The sequence below is a fragment of the Cajanus cajan genome, chromosome 3, assembly GCF_000230855.2.
Source record: "Cajanus cajan strain Asha chromosome 3, NIPB_CcT2T_4, whole genome shotgun sequence".
NCBI lineage: Eukaryota > Viridiplantae > Streptophyta > Magnoliopsida > Fabales > Fabaceae > Cajanus > Cajanus cajan.
In genome coordinates this window covers 28,462,439-28,482,130 of record NC_138519.1, presented here as the reverse complement: position 1 = coordinate 28,482,130, position 19,692 = coordinate 28,462,439, and the positions used below count along the sequence as shown (strand labels likewise).

Sequence of the window (19,692 nt, the reverse complement as noted above, 5' to 3'; positions counted from 1 at the left end):
AAAAAATTAATATTAATATTTTGTTACAATATATGATTTATTATGTTGACAAATTATATCATCATTAATTAATTCCATTGTCAAAAGTATACAAATTAAAATTAGTTAAAATATAAAAAAAAATATTGACAAAAAATAGATATATTTTAAATAAAAATAAAAATATCATTAAAATACCAAAATATAATATATATATATATATATATATATATATATATATATAAATTTTTGTTAATTCAAAATATCAATTAATTCCTTCATCAAATTTATACGATACAAAAATAATTATATAAAATAAAAATACTTTTAAAAGAAGTGTTAATCTTTAATTTATTTATAATATCTTGTATAAATTATACTACAATATTTTGAAAAAATATATATTATGAGATGCTTAATTAAAATAAACTAAAAATATTTTATATACATATATATAAACTAAAATTAAATTAAAGTCATTTGATTTAAAATTGGAACACAAAAAAAAATTAAATATTTTTTTAAATTAAAACATATTTTATATTTTATCATTTAAATACTAAAATAACTATTTAAAAAATATTCTTTATTTTAAAATTTAAAAGTTATAATATAATTAATATATATATATATATATATATATATATATATATATATATATATATATTAATTAAAGTCTATGAGGTCAATCAAGAAAAAAAAAAATCTCACCGACGGTGCTCTATGAGTATGATGTTGAAGTGACGGTCTTCAAACGTTACAGCCCTTTTCCTTGCATGAGGTGTGTGGACTAGAGTTGGGTTGACTTGACTTGTTTTGTCTTTGCTTTGTCATCACCGCACTCAGTCTCAATAATGCACTTAAAAGTAGCATTCTGTTACCTCTATTTGCACTTTAGCTTCAAGATAATTGTCATTTGATTGTTGTATTCCCATCAAACTTGGTCATGGCACAGCAAGAACACAGTTCAGAAGTAAGCACCAAACCTCCTCCTAAGTCATTCTTGCACTCCACAAAAGCTTCACTCCGTAATCTATTCCTCTTCTCAAAGACCATACCTTTTATTGGCGGTAACCACTGTTGAAGAACGCAACTAATTGTGTTAATAATTTATGCATGGGAACTTATGTTTAACTTCACTATTTTTGGCGGATACATTTTCAGGTTTGGTTGTAAGCTACAATTTTTTGGAAATAGCGGTGCTGTCTACATTGATGGACTACCTCACAGATTTTATGGATGGTGACCAGCGGATAGCTGCTGTTGTTGTTAATCTGCAAGATGCTCTATCGTCTTTCTTTTTTCTTTTTGTTTCTCTAATCGAAGAAGCATACGTGGATTGTTTCACTCTGATCACATTATGCACTGCAGCTTCCATTGAGGTAAATTCATATTTCTATATTATACTTTTACTTTTTTTCCCCTCCCAATTATTATGCTTGCCTTGTAAAGTTGAAATCCGTTTGAGAAACCAAAAGTCATTCTAATTCTCAGCAAAATTGAAAAATCATGATAATTGAATAAAGGAGTGATGTAGAAGAAAGAAACATCCAGTGATATTCAGTAATACAGGAATTGAAGGATCTTTTTCATCGGTGAAATAGGACATACTGCATAAATTAAAGAACCACTATTGATGTCATTGATAGCTTTGTATAGTACTTAACTATTTTAGGTGTAGGTATATATATATATATATATTTTTTCTTTCAAATGATAATTTTATTTTTAATTATTCAACTTTAAAATTAATTTTTTAATTTTTATAATTTCTTTTTAACAATTATATTAGTCCTTATACTAAAATATATTAAAGAACAGTCAAATATAATTATTAAAAATTGTCTTATAGTGATATATACTCTATAGTGACATAATATATATCATTAAAAATTATTTTTATTCATACAATAAATATAACATACATTAATATATTATTTAAAAGTGTGGATATAGGCTATAATGACAGATAAAATATATAGTTAAATCTCATTTAAATTAATAATAAAATTGTGTGTAATATTTATATGTCAATTAAATATACGTTTATATATATTGTACCTGTAGGCTGTAGTAACACTTTTTTCAGGCTAGTGTATATAATATTTCTTATAGTATATTGACTCACAAAATCTACTTATTAGTATCCTTGTTAGTAAAAATATTCCATTAAATTGAACTAATAATATTATATAATTGTCTCAATTTATCACTTTTAAATATGTCATTAGTAGAGATGATAATAGGTCAAATCTTAAATAAAGGCTCATGGCCTAGCTTCTTTAAAGTTTCACCTGTTTAATAAAAATGTCAAGTTTAAACTTTTAAAAAAATCTATTTATATATATATATATATATATATATATATATATATATATATATATATATATATAAAAGTTAGACTTAGGTTTATAAAAAAACCTTGTAAAATATGATAGATCAGCCTATTTATTTATATAATATAATAATAAAATACTATATATATATATGTATATATATATATATGTGTGTGTATATATATATATTATTAAAAATATACATAAACAAATAAATTTATAAAATAAAAATAAATTAATATATAAAATATTCTTTATATAATTTTTTTTTTCATAATAGGTTTATAAGCTTACGACCTATGCATAAGTGTGCATCAACATACATGATTACACATAATTGTTCCTTCAATAATTTTAAAAATAATTTTGTTAATTTTTAAAAATTAAGTTTATTGACCTAATTAACATTAATAATTTAAATTAGTTTTTAAATAGACTAATAAGTTAAGTCGAGCTTTAAGAAAGGCCTATAAAAAAACCTATGAGAGATAATAGTCTACATTTAAACTTTTATTTTGTAGAACACGTTTGACATATATATTCAAAGTTTGGTTTGACCGGACTTATTCTCAATATCCCAAGTTATTGGTGAAAATTACATGGACTAAAAAGAATTTAAAATTTGAAAAAATCAAAAATAATTTTACGATAAGTTTAAATGTCTAAACATATGTAAGCTTATAAAAAAAATATATATATATATATATATATCCAACCAAATCACAATAACGATGGATAATAATGCAAAATCTTTCCACGTGGTGCACCCTCCAAAAGCTACCTCCTCTTCCCTTATTCTCGCGCTCTCCTTTACCCCCTCACATTTTCCTCCTCCTTATCACATGTTCCCTCCTTCCCTACCCCTTCCTTAGCCCATTGCTACGCTAACTCCTACCCATCCCAATCACTCCACAACCATCCGAAAACCAGAGTTTTTAACAATCTAAATACGATTTGTTCGTTATGCAAAAGTGAGGACATTATTACAAAATATCCATACAAAATCAAGATTAAAAATTGATTATAAGAGAATCGAATTAATAGAAAAGATGATGACATGTTGTAAACATTTTTATCACATTTAAAGTCAATTTCCCTTTAACTAATTTTAAAAACATTTATGAAATTGGTTATAAGAATAACCAATTCCATAAGCGACACTTACAAATCAGTTCGAAAGAATCGATTTCACGTAATACTCACAAAATTGGCTCTTAAAGAATTGATTATATGTTCCTAAAATTTCTAATTTATTGACTCATCCAATATAACGCCTAATTGTTCATTCCAATGATTTCGAAACACATTCATTTTGAACGCATATCTGTGGAGAAAAGATAGATACTAGAAGAAGGTTGAATAATGTGTATCAAAAACTCACATCTTTTAAAGTACATGAAGTAGTATTCTTTTATCAAATCATTTATGGCTCAAATAAGTGTTCTTTGATAGGCTTTTTCAAGCCACTACCCAAGTATTCTTTTTACAAACAAGCCTCTCTAGGCTTAACTCCAAGTATTCTTGTATAGACAAACTTCTCTAGGCTCTACCTTATAACAATGATTAGGAAGGTATTACAAGGTTGCAATTGTCGTCTCTTTTAAATGTGATTACAACAAATAATTTAAGTGCAAGAAAACTCTTGAAGAAGATTTTCTATGAGATGTATATTGTATCCTAAAATTTTTCTATGTATCACTATTACTTCTTCTTTTGAGTTCGAAAGTTTCTTATATAGTAGCTTTAAAAGAGATGACCGTTGCAACTTATTGAGTTTGATTAATAGAATTGTTTCATATAGAGAGAGGAGAATTATCTGTTTGTGCATTAAATGTTTCAATTAAAGTTTTTCACCTAAACTTACTCCTTATCTTTGATAAATCAACTACTTATTAGAGCAAAGTAGAAAAATGAGAACAACAAGAAGCAAAGTTAGCGTACAATAAGGATGTAGTCCTTTTCCAATGCCTTTTCTGTGAAAATTTAAAAGTGTTAGCCACAATAAATAATGATCGTTAAGAACAGTTTGTATGCTTCATCTGATTTGCTTCATTTTACAAACATTACTTCATCTTACAAAGTCTGAAACAACGAATTTTATAAAGTGTTTTCTTACTAAAATATGCAGGGTTTGTTATTATTAAAACTTATAAAAGCATGAGAGATCTAAGGTTGTCTTTTGAATTAACAATATCTTTGCAAGGTTCGCAATGTGTAGAGGGGTGTTCATAATGTATTTAGGTTGATGTCATTTCTCCATCCATATCCACACCTTATTTTCTTTTCTATTTTTTTTTTTGAATAAAGATTTGTTTTGGAATGGAAACAAAACTCAATGGAATATTTTTATTGTGTCATAGGAAGGTAGCTAAGTAAATGCACCTTCAAAGAGACCCTCCGCCTCCACCTACTAATCTCGCTCCTCCTCTATGAGACAGAGGAGGAGGCGATGGTCGCTGAATACTTCGTTTCTGAGGAGGCAGATACAAAGCATTATCTTGTCATGTGAATAGAGTGTCATCATTCTCTTCGTTTCTCATTCTCTCACTTGTCACTACATTAAGGTGTTTCAGACTTGGAAAACCATGAGATCTAATGTGGTCGTGGTGAATAGTTGTGGTGAAAGTGTCAAAGAAGTCTGAGCAATGAAAATGACCTGGTTCTTGGGGCAAAAGCTTTGAAAGCCCTTTGTTGAGACATGATTCTCTATTTTTTTTTTGAAGCTTGGATTGTAGAACTAGAACACTAAGGAAACTTGGAAAATCATTGGAAACCTCTATTGGATTCATGTTCACATTTCTAGAACATGCAACGGAGAACATTTGATATTTTGTAAACATATAAAATTGGTTGTTTTAACTCATTTTTTACATGTTATTTTCAAAATTAGTTGATACTTGATTTTAAATGTAGTATAATACAACACCAATGATAATAAAATTGATTAGACACCCAATTTTACAAATCCCCAAATAATCAATTTTGTATGTTTTTTTTCACTAGTGAGTGTTGTTGCACCACACATAATCTATGATTGTACAATCTCTGAATCCCTTTCATTACAGTGTATTCGATGACAATTTACAGAATTTATCGTTAGTTAGAACCCTCTATGAGTAGTCCTTTCTAAGGTGTCCATTCACTTTTTAGGATCCACGATTGATCCCACAAATCAACACAAGATTTTTCAGCGTGTTTTGTCATCACCTACATGTTTTTCGGGAAATTTTTTAGAAGGTCACCCATCCCTAAATTACTCTAAGTCAAATATGCTTAATTATGGAATTCTTATGAGATGAGCTGCCAAAAAATAGATGCATCTTATTAGTATAGATAGTACAAATTAATTATTTTAAGTCACTCATAACTATACAATCTCATACTTGTACAATCTCTGAAACTCTTTCATTAGTGTATTTGAATGTTACAAAAAGCATAAATGAAATAATTATAATAACATGAACAAAAAAAACTTTCTTTTCAGCTAGCATTGCCTTTTTGTATTCAATTGTAGCAATACTTATTTTGGCAAATGAGGAGATATATGATTTTATTTTTAATGCCACATATGTCTTAGATGAAATCTTCCTGACCAAAGATGAAACACACTACACTAGCGTAGAAGGAGGATTCAACATTGGTTAAAATAAGGATTCTACATCTATTATATGGTTGGCAAAAATCACATTAACATAAAATGGAATGCAGTTCTACATTGGTTAAAATTTAATCGAAGTAGAAATGAGAACAAAATAAAATAAAAATAAAAAATTTAATGCAAGTCACCACTTCACATCACTCCACCCATTTTATGCCCCTCCTTGCAGAAACACATACATAAAGAACGACCTCCATACAACAACACAAACCACACCCTATTCTCCCCAAAACCTCACAACAAACAAACCCACAAAATCCCAACCCTAGCAACACCTGCACCTTAAACCCACCTCACATTTTTCATCCCTTACTCATAAACCCAAAAACTTTGAATACACCACTTGCAAAAAAAAACTCAACACAACCCGTTTTACCATTCACCTCTTCCACAAACACAACCTCTTCAATTTATTGTGCGACTTATTCAACAAAACAAAAGGAGTTTTTATAGTCAAAAAAGAAAAAAATATAGAAAATGATACAAATCAAAGAGATGAAATTGAAGAAAAAAAAAAGATGAAGATGAAATAAAAGATAAATGCTATGTACATAGAAACTAAAAAGTTGATATTTAATTGCATCAGTTCTAATAAATTGCTATTAGTGTAAAATAGTGCAAGTAGTTTTTTTTGGGAAAAAGGGTAGTAGGGTTTGAAAGGGGTGCAGGAAATTTGTTGTAGTGGACACCAATCAAGATGTCCTTCGCTACCTGCAGATCCATTATCTTCTCCCCTGGAGCTATGTAAACAAGCATCGAGAGAATGGGTTGGGTATGTGTGCAAGTAAAAATTGTTGCAACTTCCTTCTCTATAAGCAACTTCACGGCCTGTTCAAAAACCATGGTTGGTGACCTCCAAGATGCATCCTCCAGTGGCAATGACATATGCACTAGCACTGCAGGTTACCTCTCAACCTTTGAAGGATATATGGATGGGGATGTTCTATATGCATTTATCGATGGGTGATTGAGTGTTGAGAAAATAAGGTGGTGGGGAGACAATGAGGAATGGTTGCAAAACTGATTTGTTTAAAGTCTAGGGGAGGCAATAGTGATGTGTGCAAGAGCGTGAAATATTTGTTGTTTGAAAATTTTGGAAGATAAGTTGATGAAAAGGTGTAAGGGGTTGTTTAGTGAAGGTGGCAAGGTGTTTCTTGGTTAAGGAAAGATTGATGGTAAGGAACTTATGGATGGATTTCATGGTTTGTAAGAGGTGAAGGTAATGTGCATCTTCTAGTATTTGTTGATTTACCAACCAAGTTTGCAAAGCATCTAGTTGAGTGGATATGACGCAAAGGTGGTCTTTCATGGGAGGTAGAGTTAACTAATGAAAATACCAATGTTAAACTTAGAATAAGAAAAAAGAGAAATAAGACTACAAAATAAATAATTAATGCTCAAATTTTTCATTCATTGGTAATCATTTTTAGAAGGAAAATATATTTATATAGACCTAAATTGACTCTAATCAATGGATAGTTATATATCCATGTGGCAACATCTCATTATTTTAAGAGAAATAAAAATAAACATTTGACTTCATCCTATAAAATCTTTTAACTAATTAATTTTTCTTCTTTTGGTTTTTTCTAAGCCCATCTTATCACATATGCAACACTAAGTGCAATAAATGGAGAAAGGGAGTTTAGGATCAAGGAATGTATCAAGTTGCATTGTTCCTAAGCTTCGAAATTGGGCTCATGTTGATAAGGTACCTTATCTTAATAATGTGGGTTTGGAGTCTAACTCTACATTATAAAATCAATTTGAAAGGTGAAGATTGCTCTTTATTCCCACTTATACACTATATTATGATCATATCTCATTATACATCATTCTCATGTTGATGATGTGACATCCTAATCAGCGAATTGCTCCTCAATCCTCGCTTATATACTATGCTATAACCATCTCATTAAACAACGTAGAATTTCTAACACAAAATAACTCAAATTTACAAAATTAGCTTGTAAGTTGAGAATTACTTTCCACTTTTATACTATATTATGGCCATATCTATAGGTGTTCATTGAATTAGATCAACTCAATGAATCTGACAATCCAAATAGAATCAATTAAATTATTTTGGATTTTTTGATTAATTTAAGAAAGAAGTTATAATCTTAATCTCAATTTTTAAACGACATATCAGAATAAAACTAAATTAACCCTAACCACAAACTAGACAACGTAGAATATCCAACGTGTTGATTGTTCCATCCACAAAATTGATACTTACTTTTCAACATTAAAACTCAGTTTCATAACTCTCATCCAGACATGATAATTAACTGCCCTTTTAACTTATTAAGTAGTTGAATCTAGTGTTGTTAAATTTTAACTCGAAAACTGTAACCTTTACTAGTTTGATTCCTTTATTATATTTGAATTGCAATACGACTTCGCTCATTTAAACTCATGTGACCTGGCTTAAATGGTGTCACAAATACTCTATAATCACTTTTTTGAGCACACTTTGTTGAGTATGTAGAGTTTGAAGAGTTTATTGGACACTTGACCCTTTTTTTTCTTCTTATAAATACTCATGTAATTATAAACATAATGATGAAATAGAAAATATCATCTAGTAAGATTGTGAATATAAATTATTCTGATTGAACCACGTAAATCTTTGTATCTTGTAAATTTACTTCTTTTCTTGTAATTATGTATGTGAATATGTTTATGAACCCTACAACATTGTGCGTGTAAATGCGTTTGTGATTACCAACACACTTACCAAGCAAGCTATCACTAAAGTGTGAACACCTCTGATTAGGCTGCCCAAGACCTGATCCAAGTGGCGTAAGACGGCTAAAATGCTCATTCACCAGCTTGCATCCTACCATTTGAATTTATAACAAAACAACCGTAAAAAAAATTTGGGTGGCAAAGCTCAAAGCTTACTACCATGCTAAAGTGATTTATTATTAATATTATGACAAAGTTAACTTATATATAGTATATTTTCTATAAAATTAACATATTAATAATTTAAACATACCAATTTAATTAATAATTCAGTGATTCGATTATTGATCCGCAAGTGCCTAAATTGAGTTAATGTCCGATCCTGTATTATGTAAATCAACAGCATTTATGCACTAACACGTCACTGTTTTTATTTCTCGATACTAATTACAGGGCTTAATGTTACTATGGACGTCTACAACAACTTTAGAGAATTTTGCATGCTATACAGCGATATTCCTCCTTACATTGGGGAAAAGCGGGCAAAAGCTTTCAGAAAATTTCCTCGAATATCAGGTAAAAGAGAAAATTGAGGAGAAAAAAGAAAGAGAAGTAGAACATGGAAGCAGGCAAAACAACAGAGCGCAAGACCACGTTGGTAGAAGTCATACAAATAATATATGGCTGCTATTCTTTGTTTCAATTGTTGGATATGTCATAACAGTTTGTATGGCCTTTACCATGAATGATGCAAGCTACGATTACACCTTCAGAGTTGCGGCACTTCTTATGGGGGGGACTCATCTGTTTTTCCTCTTTGGTTGTGTGGGGTATAGGCGCAAAGAATTGAGAACTGAAAGCTATCTACACATGATCTATAGAATCTGCAAAGCAGCTTTACGGAAGCGAAAATCAAAGTATCCAGCCACAGCGAATTCTTATCACTGGAAGAATTATAAACAGAAGCACTTGTATAAGCATGGAAGAGGACTAAGGTTATCCCCGAAAGTTCCACGGTTATTCAGGTGGTTGGACAAAGCAGCTATAGTTGAAGTTGAAGGAGAAGAGTGTAGTGATCATGAAATGCAAGAAAAGAAAGGGAAGCTTTGCATGGTAAAGGAAGTGAGGGAAGTGAAGAGCCTTGTTCCTATGATCTACCTGTACGTAGCCATTGTTGGTTACAGTTTACTCCTGGCCACCAAGAACACGTTCTTTGTTGCACAAGTAAACATCGTGACCCCTATTACAAAGAGTAATAGGGATATCTGGATTCTCTTTTTGATCTCGGACTTCATGATTTATGTATCGGAAGGGATCTGCTTTATTACTAGATTTGCATTTGGACGCTTGAAAAAATTCAAAAGTATGGATGGTAGGTCCAAAAGAAAAGCAGGCACACTTATAAGGATTGGTTTTGGCATGCTTTGTGGGGTTACTTGCTGCCTCGTAGCATGCCTAATGGAGACTCGTAGATTGTCGATTACTGATAATGAGACAGGGGACCTGAAACGAGGAGGAAGGAACTCGACAACGGCCTTAGTGCCACAATTTGCATTGGTAGGAACCACGGAGGGATTTGTTGAGGGGGGCTTAAGCAGTTTATTCGAGTGCCTCGTAGCAAATTCAATGTGGTCTTTCGAGGAATCGTTTACTGAAATAGTGATCGGTACTGGCAAACTCCTAAATATACCACTTGTCTTATTTTCCAGAAGCTGGATCCAGAAAACTATCGACACTAGCCATTTGAACAGATACTATCTGTTGTTGGGAATACTGAACGCTGCGTTCCTTGTCGTTTTCGGATACTACTCCATCAGATATGCATACAAGGAAGCATGGCCGGAAGATGAATTGAAACATCCTCCTCATCAACCACATTCACATCATGAAAATAATGATAATGAAGCACAACTGGTGGACCAAGGTAACAAATAACTCACTGTTTCCTCGGTTTTTCTTTTAATTAGCAAAAGAACTTAAATTAAAGAGATACAACGGTAACAAAACTCATACATAGCATAGAACATAGAACATAGAACATAGAACATAGAACATAGAACATATCATAAAGTAAATACTAATTCACTGTTTCCTCTGTGTTCTTTTATATCCTATATTATTGTTTTCAATTGTTTTTTTTTTTTCCCGAAGTTATCGGTAAGAGAGAATGCAAATTGTCAAAAACAATGATATCGATAAATTATCGGGTGATTTTTTGAAATAGTTCTTAATTAATCTTAACATAACACAACCAAATTTCAATTTTTTCTTACATTAAAAAATTTAAATGTATGTCATTATAAACACCATAAGCACTTGACAGCCCTGAAGTACATGATTATTTCTCTGCACAAACACTACATGAATAATATTATATATTAGCTAGGAATATGATCAACGTAGACACCATTTTTGAAGTAAAAGAGTAATAGAAAAAAAACTGTCAATTAAATTTAATAAATAATATGATAAGAAATGAAAAATATATTATATTAAATATAAATTTATTTTATATTTATTTATACATAATTTTAGTATTGATTTTAAATAAAATTTAACAATATGTTTTTTTATCATTATAATCTATATTTATATTTTTTAACAATATATAAACATATATTATACATACAATATTGATAAAAGTAATTTTTAGAAATAAGTATTGGTCACTATAAAGTGTGTCATTCATGACAATATTTTTATAGTGATCATCTTTGAAATTAATAATTAATAAAAGCAAACCTATGTATATGAAATGTATTGGCAGTTTGGCCATAAAAAAATATTAAAATAAATTAAATAAAAAAATATTTATCAAAATAAATTATTTTAACGACATAGAATGGAAGAGATGAAAAAAACGTCACTGTATATGACATTTTACATTAGGGGAGAGAGAAAAATTGAAAACATCATGATAATTGACATTTTTTTCATGCCTTTTGACTCTTATGCATGACCAACGACCAAAAATCATTAAAAATAAAATAATAGAAACGTCATGTAATTTGACGCTTTATATGCATATTTAGGGGTTTTATATGCATGGCAAAAATTATATGCATGTTTAGGGGTTTTAAACAATTAAAAAAAACTCCAATTTTTAATTTTCAATTTAATAAATAAAAAAATAAATTTTAATAAAATTATATTTTATACCACTTAAAAAATTTAATTACAAATTAAAATTATAACTAATAATAAAAAATATTTCACAAATATTTCACATAAACAAATCTATAATCTAAAAATATATGCAAAAAATCAAATATTATATAACCTAAATATATATATATATATGCAAATCATAATAATAATATATTTTTAGGTTATAGATTTATTTATGTGAAATATTTGTGAAGTAGTTATAATTTTAATTTGTAATTAAATTTTCTATGTGGTATAAAATATAATTTTATTAAAATTAATTTTTTTTGTTAAATTAAAATTTAAAAGTTGGATTTTTTCTTAATAGTTTAAAATAATTATATATTATTTTTTCATGTAAATTGTAAGTTTAACATTTATATACGTTAAAATTTGGTGATATTTAAATTTTTATATATGTAAAATACTTATTTTTATCATAACTTTAAGTCATTATAAACTAATTCTAATAATTCAATTATACTCATAAATTTTTATTTTTTCTATATTTTATATTAAAACGCATATTTTTTTTTCGTTAAACATAATTTTTTGCCATCCATATAAATTAAAACTCTTAAATATGCATATAAAGCATCAAATTACATGATGTTTCTATTTATTTTTAATGATTTTTGTTCCTTAGTTGAGGAGATCAAAAGGCATGAAAAAATGTCAATTATCACGACGTTTTTTATTTTTGTCTCTCTCCTAATGCAAAATGTCTACATAAATATTTCTCAAGGAATGTAACATAAAGGACGGAGTTATGTCTAAGGTGTGTAAACCGGTGAAGTCCCTCTTTGGTCTAAAACAAGCAAGTTGTGAGTTGGTACTTTTTTATTTTTATTTTTTGAACCAGAAAGTAATATATATTAAATAGGTAAAGGGTACCTAAAATCCATTTACAAAATTAGGAGAATTTAAGAACATAATATATATCTCAAGGTTAGATGTAATTATGTGTACTTGTATAAAAAATTGCTAGCTAACCTTGATTAATATAACCAAATAATATATAGTGAGCCTAACATTTTCACACATTGCTTAATTATCTCCTCCTTGAATACAATCCAATCTGCTGTTATATTATATGCATGCATCTCATGAAGTCTCCCAAACCCAATCAATTGTTGTAATTCCTCATAATTAATCATACTCGTATCCTTTATTATGACAAATATGACAATGTGACATACATAGTCATAAAATGTCGTGTATTGACTTGTTATAAAATGTATAAATATTTTATATCATCAGAATTTATGTCGTGTTTCAAATTAATATATAATATTCAAATACTCATAATGAGATGTTCATCCTATAGTAATGCTAGCATAATTCTTCAAATAATTTAAGCTATATTTCGGATATATATATATATATATATATATATATATATATATATATATATGAGGGGTATTATAACACAGGTGTACAAGTGCTGTTGCTGGATTTTCACTTGGATGAAGGTAGAGGTAACTATGCATATTTGGAGCTTGCTCTGATGCATCATTCATGGTGGTAAAGAATAGAAAGAACACCAAAATAAGAGTGCGCAGCAGAGCTCTTCAATTGAAGAGCTCTGATACCATAATAAGAAAAGTGCAAACACGGAGAGAGAAAAATAGCACGTAAATGATCAAAGACTTGCATGCTTATTATTAACCATCTGTACAGTATTTATATACAAACCAGCTAACAGAGGTGAATAACAGAAATGAAACAGAATAACAAAAAGGTCTAACAGAAAAGTCAGTGCAGGTTAACAATAGCTAGTTGAGTAAAAACTAACTATAGTAAACAATAGCTAGTTGGAACAAATGTTATTAAAAACAGCGGGAGAAAGAGCCTTCGTAAAAATATCAGCAAGTTGAAGAGAAGATGAAATGGGTAGAAGTTTGAGCAGTCCAACATGAAGCTTTTCACGAACAATATGACAATCTATCTCGATATGTTTCGTGCGTTCTTGAAAAACTTGATTCGAAGCAATTTGAATAGCAGACTGATTGTCACAATATAACAAAGCAGGTTGGACAAAAGAAACGCCAAGATCAGTCAACAGATAGGTAAGCCATTGAAGCTCACAAGTAGTAGTTGCTAAAGCACGATATTCAGCTTCAGAAGAGCTGCGAGAAACTGTGGATTGTTTCTTTGAACGCCAGGATATTAAAGAATTCCCAAGATAAACAGAAAAACCAGTGATGGATCTTCTAGTGTCAACACAGCCAGCCCAGTCAGAGTCACTAAATGCTTTTAGTTGAACAGAACTATTAGCATCTAAAAATATGCCAGAACCAGGAGCACGTTTTAGATAGCGAAGGACACGAAAAGCAGCCTGATGATGAGCTGACGTTGGGTTGGAAACAAATTGACTCAAATGTTGAACTGCATGTGTAATGTCTGGACGAGTAGTCGTGAGGTAGATGAGACGACCAATTAAACGACGATAAGTAGATGGATCCGAAAGGAGTGTGCCAGAAGAATCATGAAGACGTGTGCCATAGTCCATGGGAGTCGAAGCAGGACGAGATGCCAGCATCCCATTATCAGAAAGAATATCCAAAACATACTTTCGTTGAGATAAATGAATACCTGACGCATTACGAGCAACCTCTAGCCCAAGAAAGAACTTCAAATCCCCGAGATCCTTGATCTTAAAGGTTTGATCAAGGAGAGAAGTGATATGAGTAATTTCATGAATATTGTTACCAGCAAGAACAATATCGTCTACATAAACAAGGAGAGCTGTAACCGTAGTGGAGGAAAACTTGAGAAAAAGAGAGTGATCAGACGTGGAGTGTTTGTACCCATGAGAAAGCAAGAAGGAAGAGAGACGAGCATACCATTGACGACTGGCTTGCTTGAGGCCATATAGAGAACGCTGTAAACGACAAACTTGACCTGGTTTCGAAAGAGATAATCCAGGAGGAGGCTGCATATAAACTTCTTCATGAAGGTCACCATGAAGAAAAGCATTGTTGACATCAAGCTGTTTAAGATGCCACTTATGTATAGCAGCAAGGGCAAGAAGAAGACGCACAGTAGTAAGCTTAGCCACCGGAGAGAAAGTATCAAGAAAATCAAGGCCTTCTTGTTGGGTATAGCCCTTGGCAACGAGACGTGCTTTGTAACGTTCAATGGATCCATCTGCATGATGTTTTACTTTATATACCCAACGACACCCAATGGCTGTTTTGTGAGGAGGAAGATCGGTGAGAACCCAAGTCTGATTGGCTTCAAGAGCAGTGATCTCGTCGTGCATGGCTTTAAGCCAACAGTCAAGCTTGGAGGCCTCAGCATATGTTTTAGGTTCAGAAATAGATGAAATAGACATAATATACTGACGAAAAGATGGAGAAAGACGATGATAAGAAAGAAAATGATGAAGGGGATAACGAATACCTGGAGCAGAAGTGATCCCAGTTGATGTAAAGGCGGTATGAAAGTCTCTAAGGTAAGCAGGAGGTTGGCGTAAACGGGTTGACTGACGAATTGGAGAAGGAGAAATATGAGATGAGTCATCTGAATGAGACGTAAGGGGAGAAGAGATGGGTGACGGGTTGGGAGAGGAAGTAGAGTTGTCTAAAGGATAATCAGGTATAAAAGAGGTAGATATAGGAAGAGAAGGAGAGGTAGAACAAGATGTGGGTGAGGTGTCGACGTAGGGAAAATAATCTTCATAAAAGATTACATTTCGGGAAACTGAAAGGGTACGAGAATGTAAATTATATATGAGATATCCTTTTGTATGTGGTTTAAAGCCAAGAAATATAGAAGGATGAGCTCGGGGATCGAGTTTTGTACGATGAGCAGTAAGGGAACTTGTGTAACACAGACATCCAAAAATGCGAAGAGTAGAGATATCACATGGTCGAGAATATAGTTTTTCGAAAGGAGAAGTATTATTTAAAAACGGAGTGGGAATGCAGTTTATGAGATACGTTGCATGCAAAAGAGCGAAACACCAAAAGTTTAAAGGTAGATTAGATTGAAAGAGCAATGCGCGTGTAACGTTTAAAAGATGCTGATGCTTTCGTTCCACGATACCATTTTGTTGAGGTGTTTCTATGCATGTAGTTTGATGGATGATCCCTTTACTCATGAAGTATTGATGCATGGAAAATTCAACACCATTATCAGTACGTATGATCTTTATAGGTTTTCCAAACTGGTTTTCTATTTGGTTAATGAAACTATGAATGTGAGTACGAGTCTCACCTTTTGAAGACATAAGGAAAATCCAACAAAAACGTGTATGATCATCAACCACTGTGAGAAAATATTTATGTCCATGCATAGAAGTTGTGGAACATGGACCCCATATGTCCATATGCATAATTTCGAAAGGTTGAGATGCATGCGAATTACTTAAAGGAAAAGGAAGACGTCGTTGTTTAGCGTGATGACATGTGTTACACATAAAATCCTTATTACTTATCAAACAGGGATAATATTGTTTCATGCACTGCATACGATCATGAGATATATGACCTAAACGAAAGTGCCACAAGTCAATAGGCATTTTATTATATCGAGGATGAACAACGCTAGTACAGACAGAATGAGAAATGACAGGTTTAAGTGTAATTTGGTAGAGACCACCATTTACATCAACTGTACCAATCTTCTGCTTGTTGGTCATGTCCTGAATGACACAGGAATTGAGAGAAAAAATTAGTTCACATTTGAGAGAAGAAACAAGTTTAGAAATTGAAATGAGGTTAAAAGTAAAACTAGGAATGTATAGGACATCAGTCAAAAAGAAAGACTCTGTGAATTTCACCGTTCCAGAATGAGTAGCAACAACGTGTTGTCCTGTGGGAAGTTTAACTACAATGGGTTTTATAGTAATATATGAAAGAAAATTTGTTAATGATGAAGACACGTGATCGGTGGCTCCTGAATCTAATATCCAAGAAGTCGTGTGTGGTGTAATTGCAGAACAAACGACGGAAGATCATTTACCTGGATTAGAAGAGGAAATAGAACTGATCTGATTAACATGTGAAGTGTGTGATGCTGAGTTTCCATTACTTGGCTGTTGTATTAAAGCTAGCAGGGCTTGAAACTGCTGAGATGAGAAGCGGAGATCTTGGTTCTCAGAAGTCTGTTGATCATTATCAGTGACCTTGCCATCACCAGTCACAGTGCTATTCACACTAGCGTTCTTAACATTATATAGCCTATGTCCAGGTGGGAAACCATGTTTACGGTAACAAACGTCTATCGTATGCCCACTTTTTCCACAATGTGTGCATACCTTTCCGTTGCGATTGAACATTCCTTTACTACCTTTATTATCATTATTCAAAGGAAATCCGTGTTTGCGATAGCAGACGTTTTCATTGTGACCAGCTCGTCCACAATAAGAACAAGCATTTGAAGAGTTAACTGCATTGATCATTGTTTCTTTCTTTTCTGAATTAACCTGTATCATAAAATTGTTTCCAAGAAGTTGACGTTCTTGTTGTGCAACATATGAGAAAATTTTAGAGAGAGGAGGCAATGGATCCATGAGTAAAACATGTGATCTGACATTGCTGTATTGATCGTTCAAACCACGGAGAAACTGCATTGCTCGGTCTTCTAATTTGCGTTGAGCAATAATCGAAAGAACATTACACGTGCATCTTGTAGTACAAGCACAAACAGGATCTGGCCTAAAATTTTCAATTTCATCCCAGACAACACGTAGCTTAGTGAAAAACTCAGTTACAGAAAGATCACCTTGTTTTATGGAAGATGCTTCAAACTGTAAATCTGAAACTCGAAGAAGATCTCCTTGTGCGTAGCGTGACTACAAATCTTTCCAAATCTCATCAGCGTTTTCCATCCACAAAATACTATGACGAATTGAGAGTGAAACTGAATGAACGAGCCATGAAACAACCATGTTATTGCAACGGCGCCATGCAGTGTAAACAGGATCCGATTTCGATGGCTGTGGAGCACTTCCATCAACGAATTCAACTTTGTTCTTTGCGCTGAGTGCAGTTAATACCGATCGACTCCATGAATGATAATTCGTTGAGTCAAGTAATGGAGATACAAGTGCTGTTGCTGGATTTTCACTTGGATGAAGGTAGAGGTAACTATGCATATTTGGAGCTTGCTCTGATGCATCATTCATGGTGGTAAAGAATAGAAAGAACACCAAAATAAGAGTGCGCAGCAGAGCTCTTCAATTGAAGAGCTCTGATACCATAATAAGAAAAGTGCAAACACGGAGAGAGAAAAATAGCACGTAAATGATCAAAGACTTGCATGCTTATTATTAACCATCTGTACAGTATTTATATACAAACCAGCTAACAGAGGTGAATAACAGAAATGAAACAGAATAACAAAAAGGTCTAACAGAAAAGTCAGTGCAGGTTAACAATAGCTAGTTGAGTAAAAACTAACTATAGTTAAGATATATTAAATGCAAATTTTGTAAATCTAACTGTTAAATTAAAATTTCATATCTCTTAGATTATATATATATAAAAAATTATATTCATTTAAGATGATTTGATACATCATTTTTATAAAATAAAATTGATGTAATATATTCATTTCAAAATACACTAAAATATGAACACTTTGATTACCTTCAAGTTGTTTTTTAATTTTAACAAAATTTGATATACACGAATAAAGTGATATGAACTTTCAATCTAACAGTTAGATTTACAAAATTCACATTTAATATAAAGTTATTGAGTAGTGTAATATTTAGTAAAAGTTACAACAGTATAATTATAACTCCCCTCGTATATATATATATATATATATATATATATATATATATATATATATATATTATAAATTAATTATTGTTAGATGGTTGAGTACATTGATTTGTCTTTTTATTAATTTATTTACTTAATTCTCTATTACCATATACTATGAAATAATAGTTTACCTTACCCCTCTCTTTTTTTGTTGTATACAAATGATTATCATCTATGAAGAACCATATGAAGAAAACAACGAGAATGTAGACGTTTCATGGGTTGATTTTCTAACTCTTGATTCCTGATCCACTGCTTGTATTCTAGTGTTTGGACAAAAAAGTCGGCTTGACTTTAGTATATATTTCAATCAACGATCATATAATATATGGATTAGATAATGTGGCACAGACAAACAATGTTGTTAGATATTTATGTCGCTCACCTTGAAACTTAGGTGATTTTGTAAGGATCAACGTGTATTTGTACCTAATTAACTTACTATGTATGTATAATACCTATCTAATTCTAATCTATATATCTAGACCTTACTGGTCTAAAAGTGCTGCTAGATCTGCTTCAATTAAGGTGGTGATTGGCACCGTTACTTTAGAACAAGTATTTGAAGGTGAAGTAACTACAACAACATATGGTATAAATGTATAATATATACTCAGTTAATTGCACGAATCAATTAAGTGACAATATATAGAAAGTGTGTACGTACATAGTGACTCTGAATGTTTTATAGGGTCATGTAAGTGATCCATAGCTAAGGCATCTCAACATGGCCATGATGTAAATCTTCTAAAACATGAATTTCCTTAAGCATTGAATAGTCTACAACATGAATTTAACATAAGGGGTGTGATTGGATGTTGGGAATTTTCTAGCTGAAGTCTATGGAGTGCATTGAATAGGCCTAGAGAGGCTACATAGAAATACTTACTCTTTTGTAGGCTTGGAGAGGTCGCGTAGAAATACTTAACGGTCAGTGAGAACCGATAATCCTCGTCCTGCCTAGAGAGACTCAGCTCAAGAAATACTCAATTTTCTAGGCTTGGAGAGACCGCGTAAAAATACTCACCCCCTTTGTAGGCCTAGAGAGGCCGCATAGAAATACTAAACGGTCAACGAGAAGCGCTAATCCTTGTCTAGCCTG

General features: G+C 31.5%; 2 protein-coding genes across 3 annotated transcripts; one reads left to right on the top strand and one right to left on the bottom strand.

The window, feature by feature from the left end:
* The first annotated feature begins 824 nt into the window (after positions 1-824).
* LOC109818666 (protein NRT1/ PTR FAMILY 5.5) lies at positions 825-19,148 on the top strand. Of its 2 annotated transcripts, none has more exons than XM_083070777.1 (4): positions 825-952; positions 1,144-1,361; positions 9,118-10,588; positions 18,771-19,148. In XM_083070777.1, exons 2-4 carry the CDS (start codon positions 1,194-1,196, stop codon positions 18,836-18,838), a joined length of 1,707 nt encoding a protein of 568 aa, XP_082926903.1. In that variant the 5' UTR covers positions 825-952; positions 1,144-1,193; the 3' UTR covers positions 18,839-19,148. The 2 variants fall into 2 exon arrangements, with proteins under 2 accessions (XP_082926903.1, XP_082926902.1); XM_083070776.1 differs by having other exon boundaries at positions 834-1,049.
* LOC145955713 (uncharacterized) lies at positions 16,300-17,219 on the bottom strand. The gene is made up of 2 exons (XM_083070775.1): positions 16,780-17,219; positions 16,300-16,459 (listed from the first exon to the last, which is right to left on the bottom strand). The coding sequence occupies exons 1-2, from the start codon at positions 17,216-17,218 to the stop codon at positions 16,425-16,427; spliced, it is 474 nt and encodes a 157-aa protein (XP_082926901.1). The 5' UTR covers position 17,219; the 3' UTR covers positions 16,300-16,424.
* Positions 19,149-19,692: the final 544 nt, after the last annotated feature.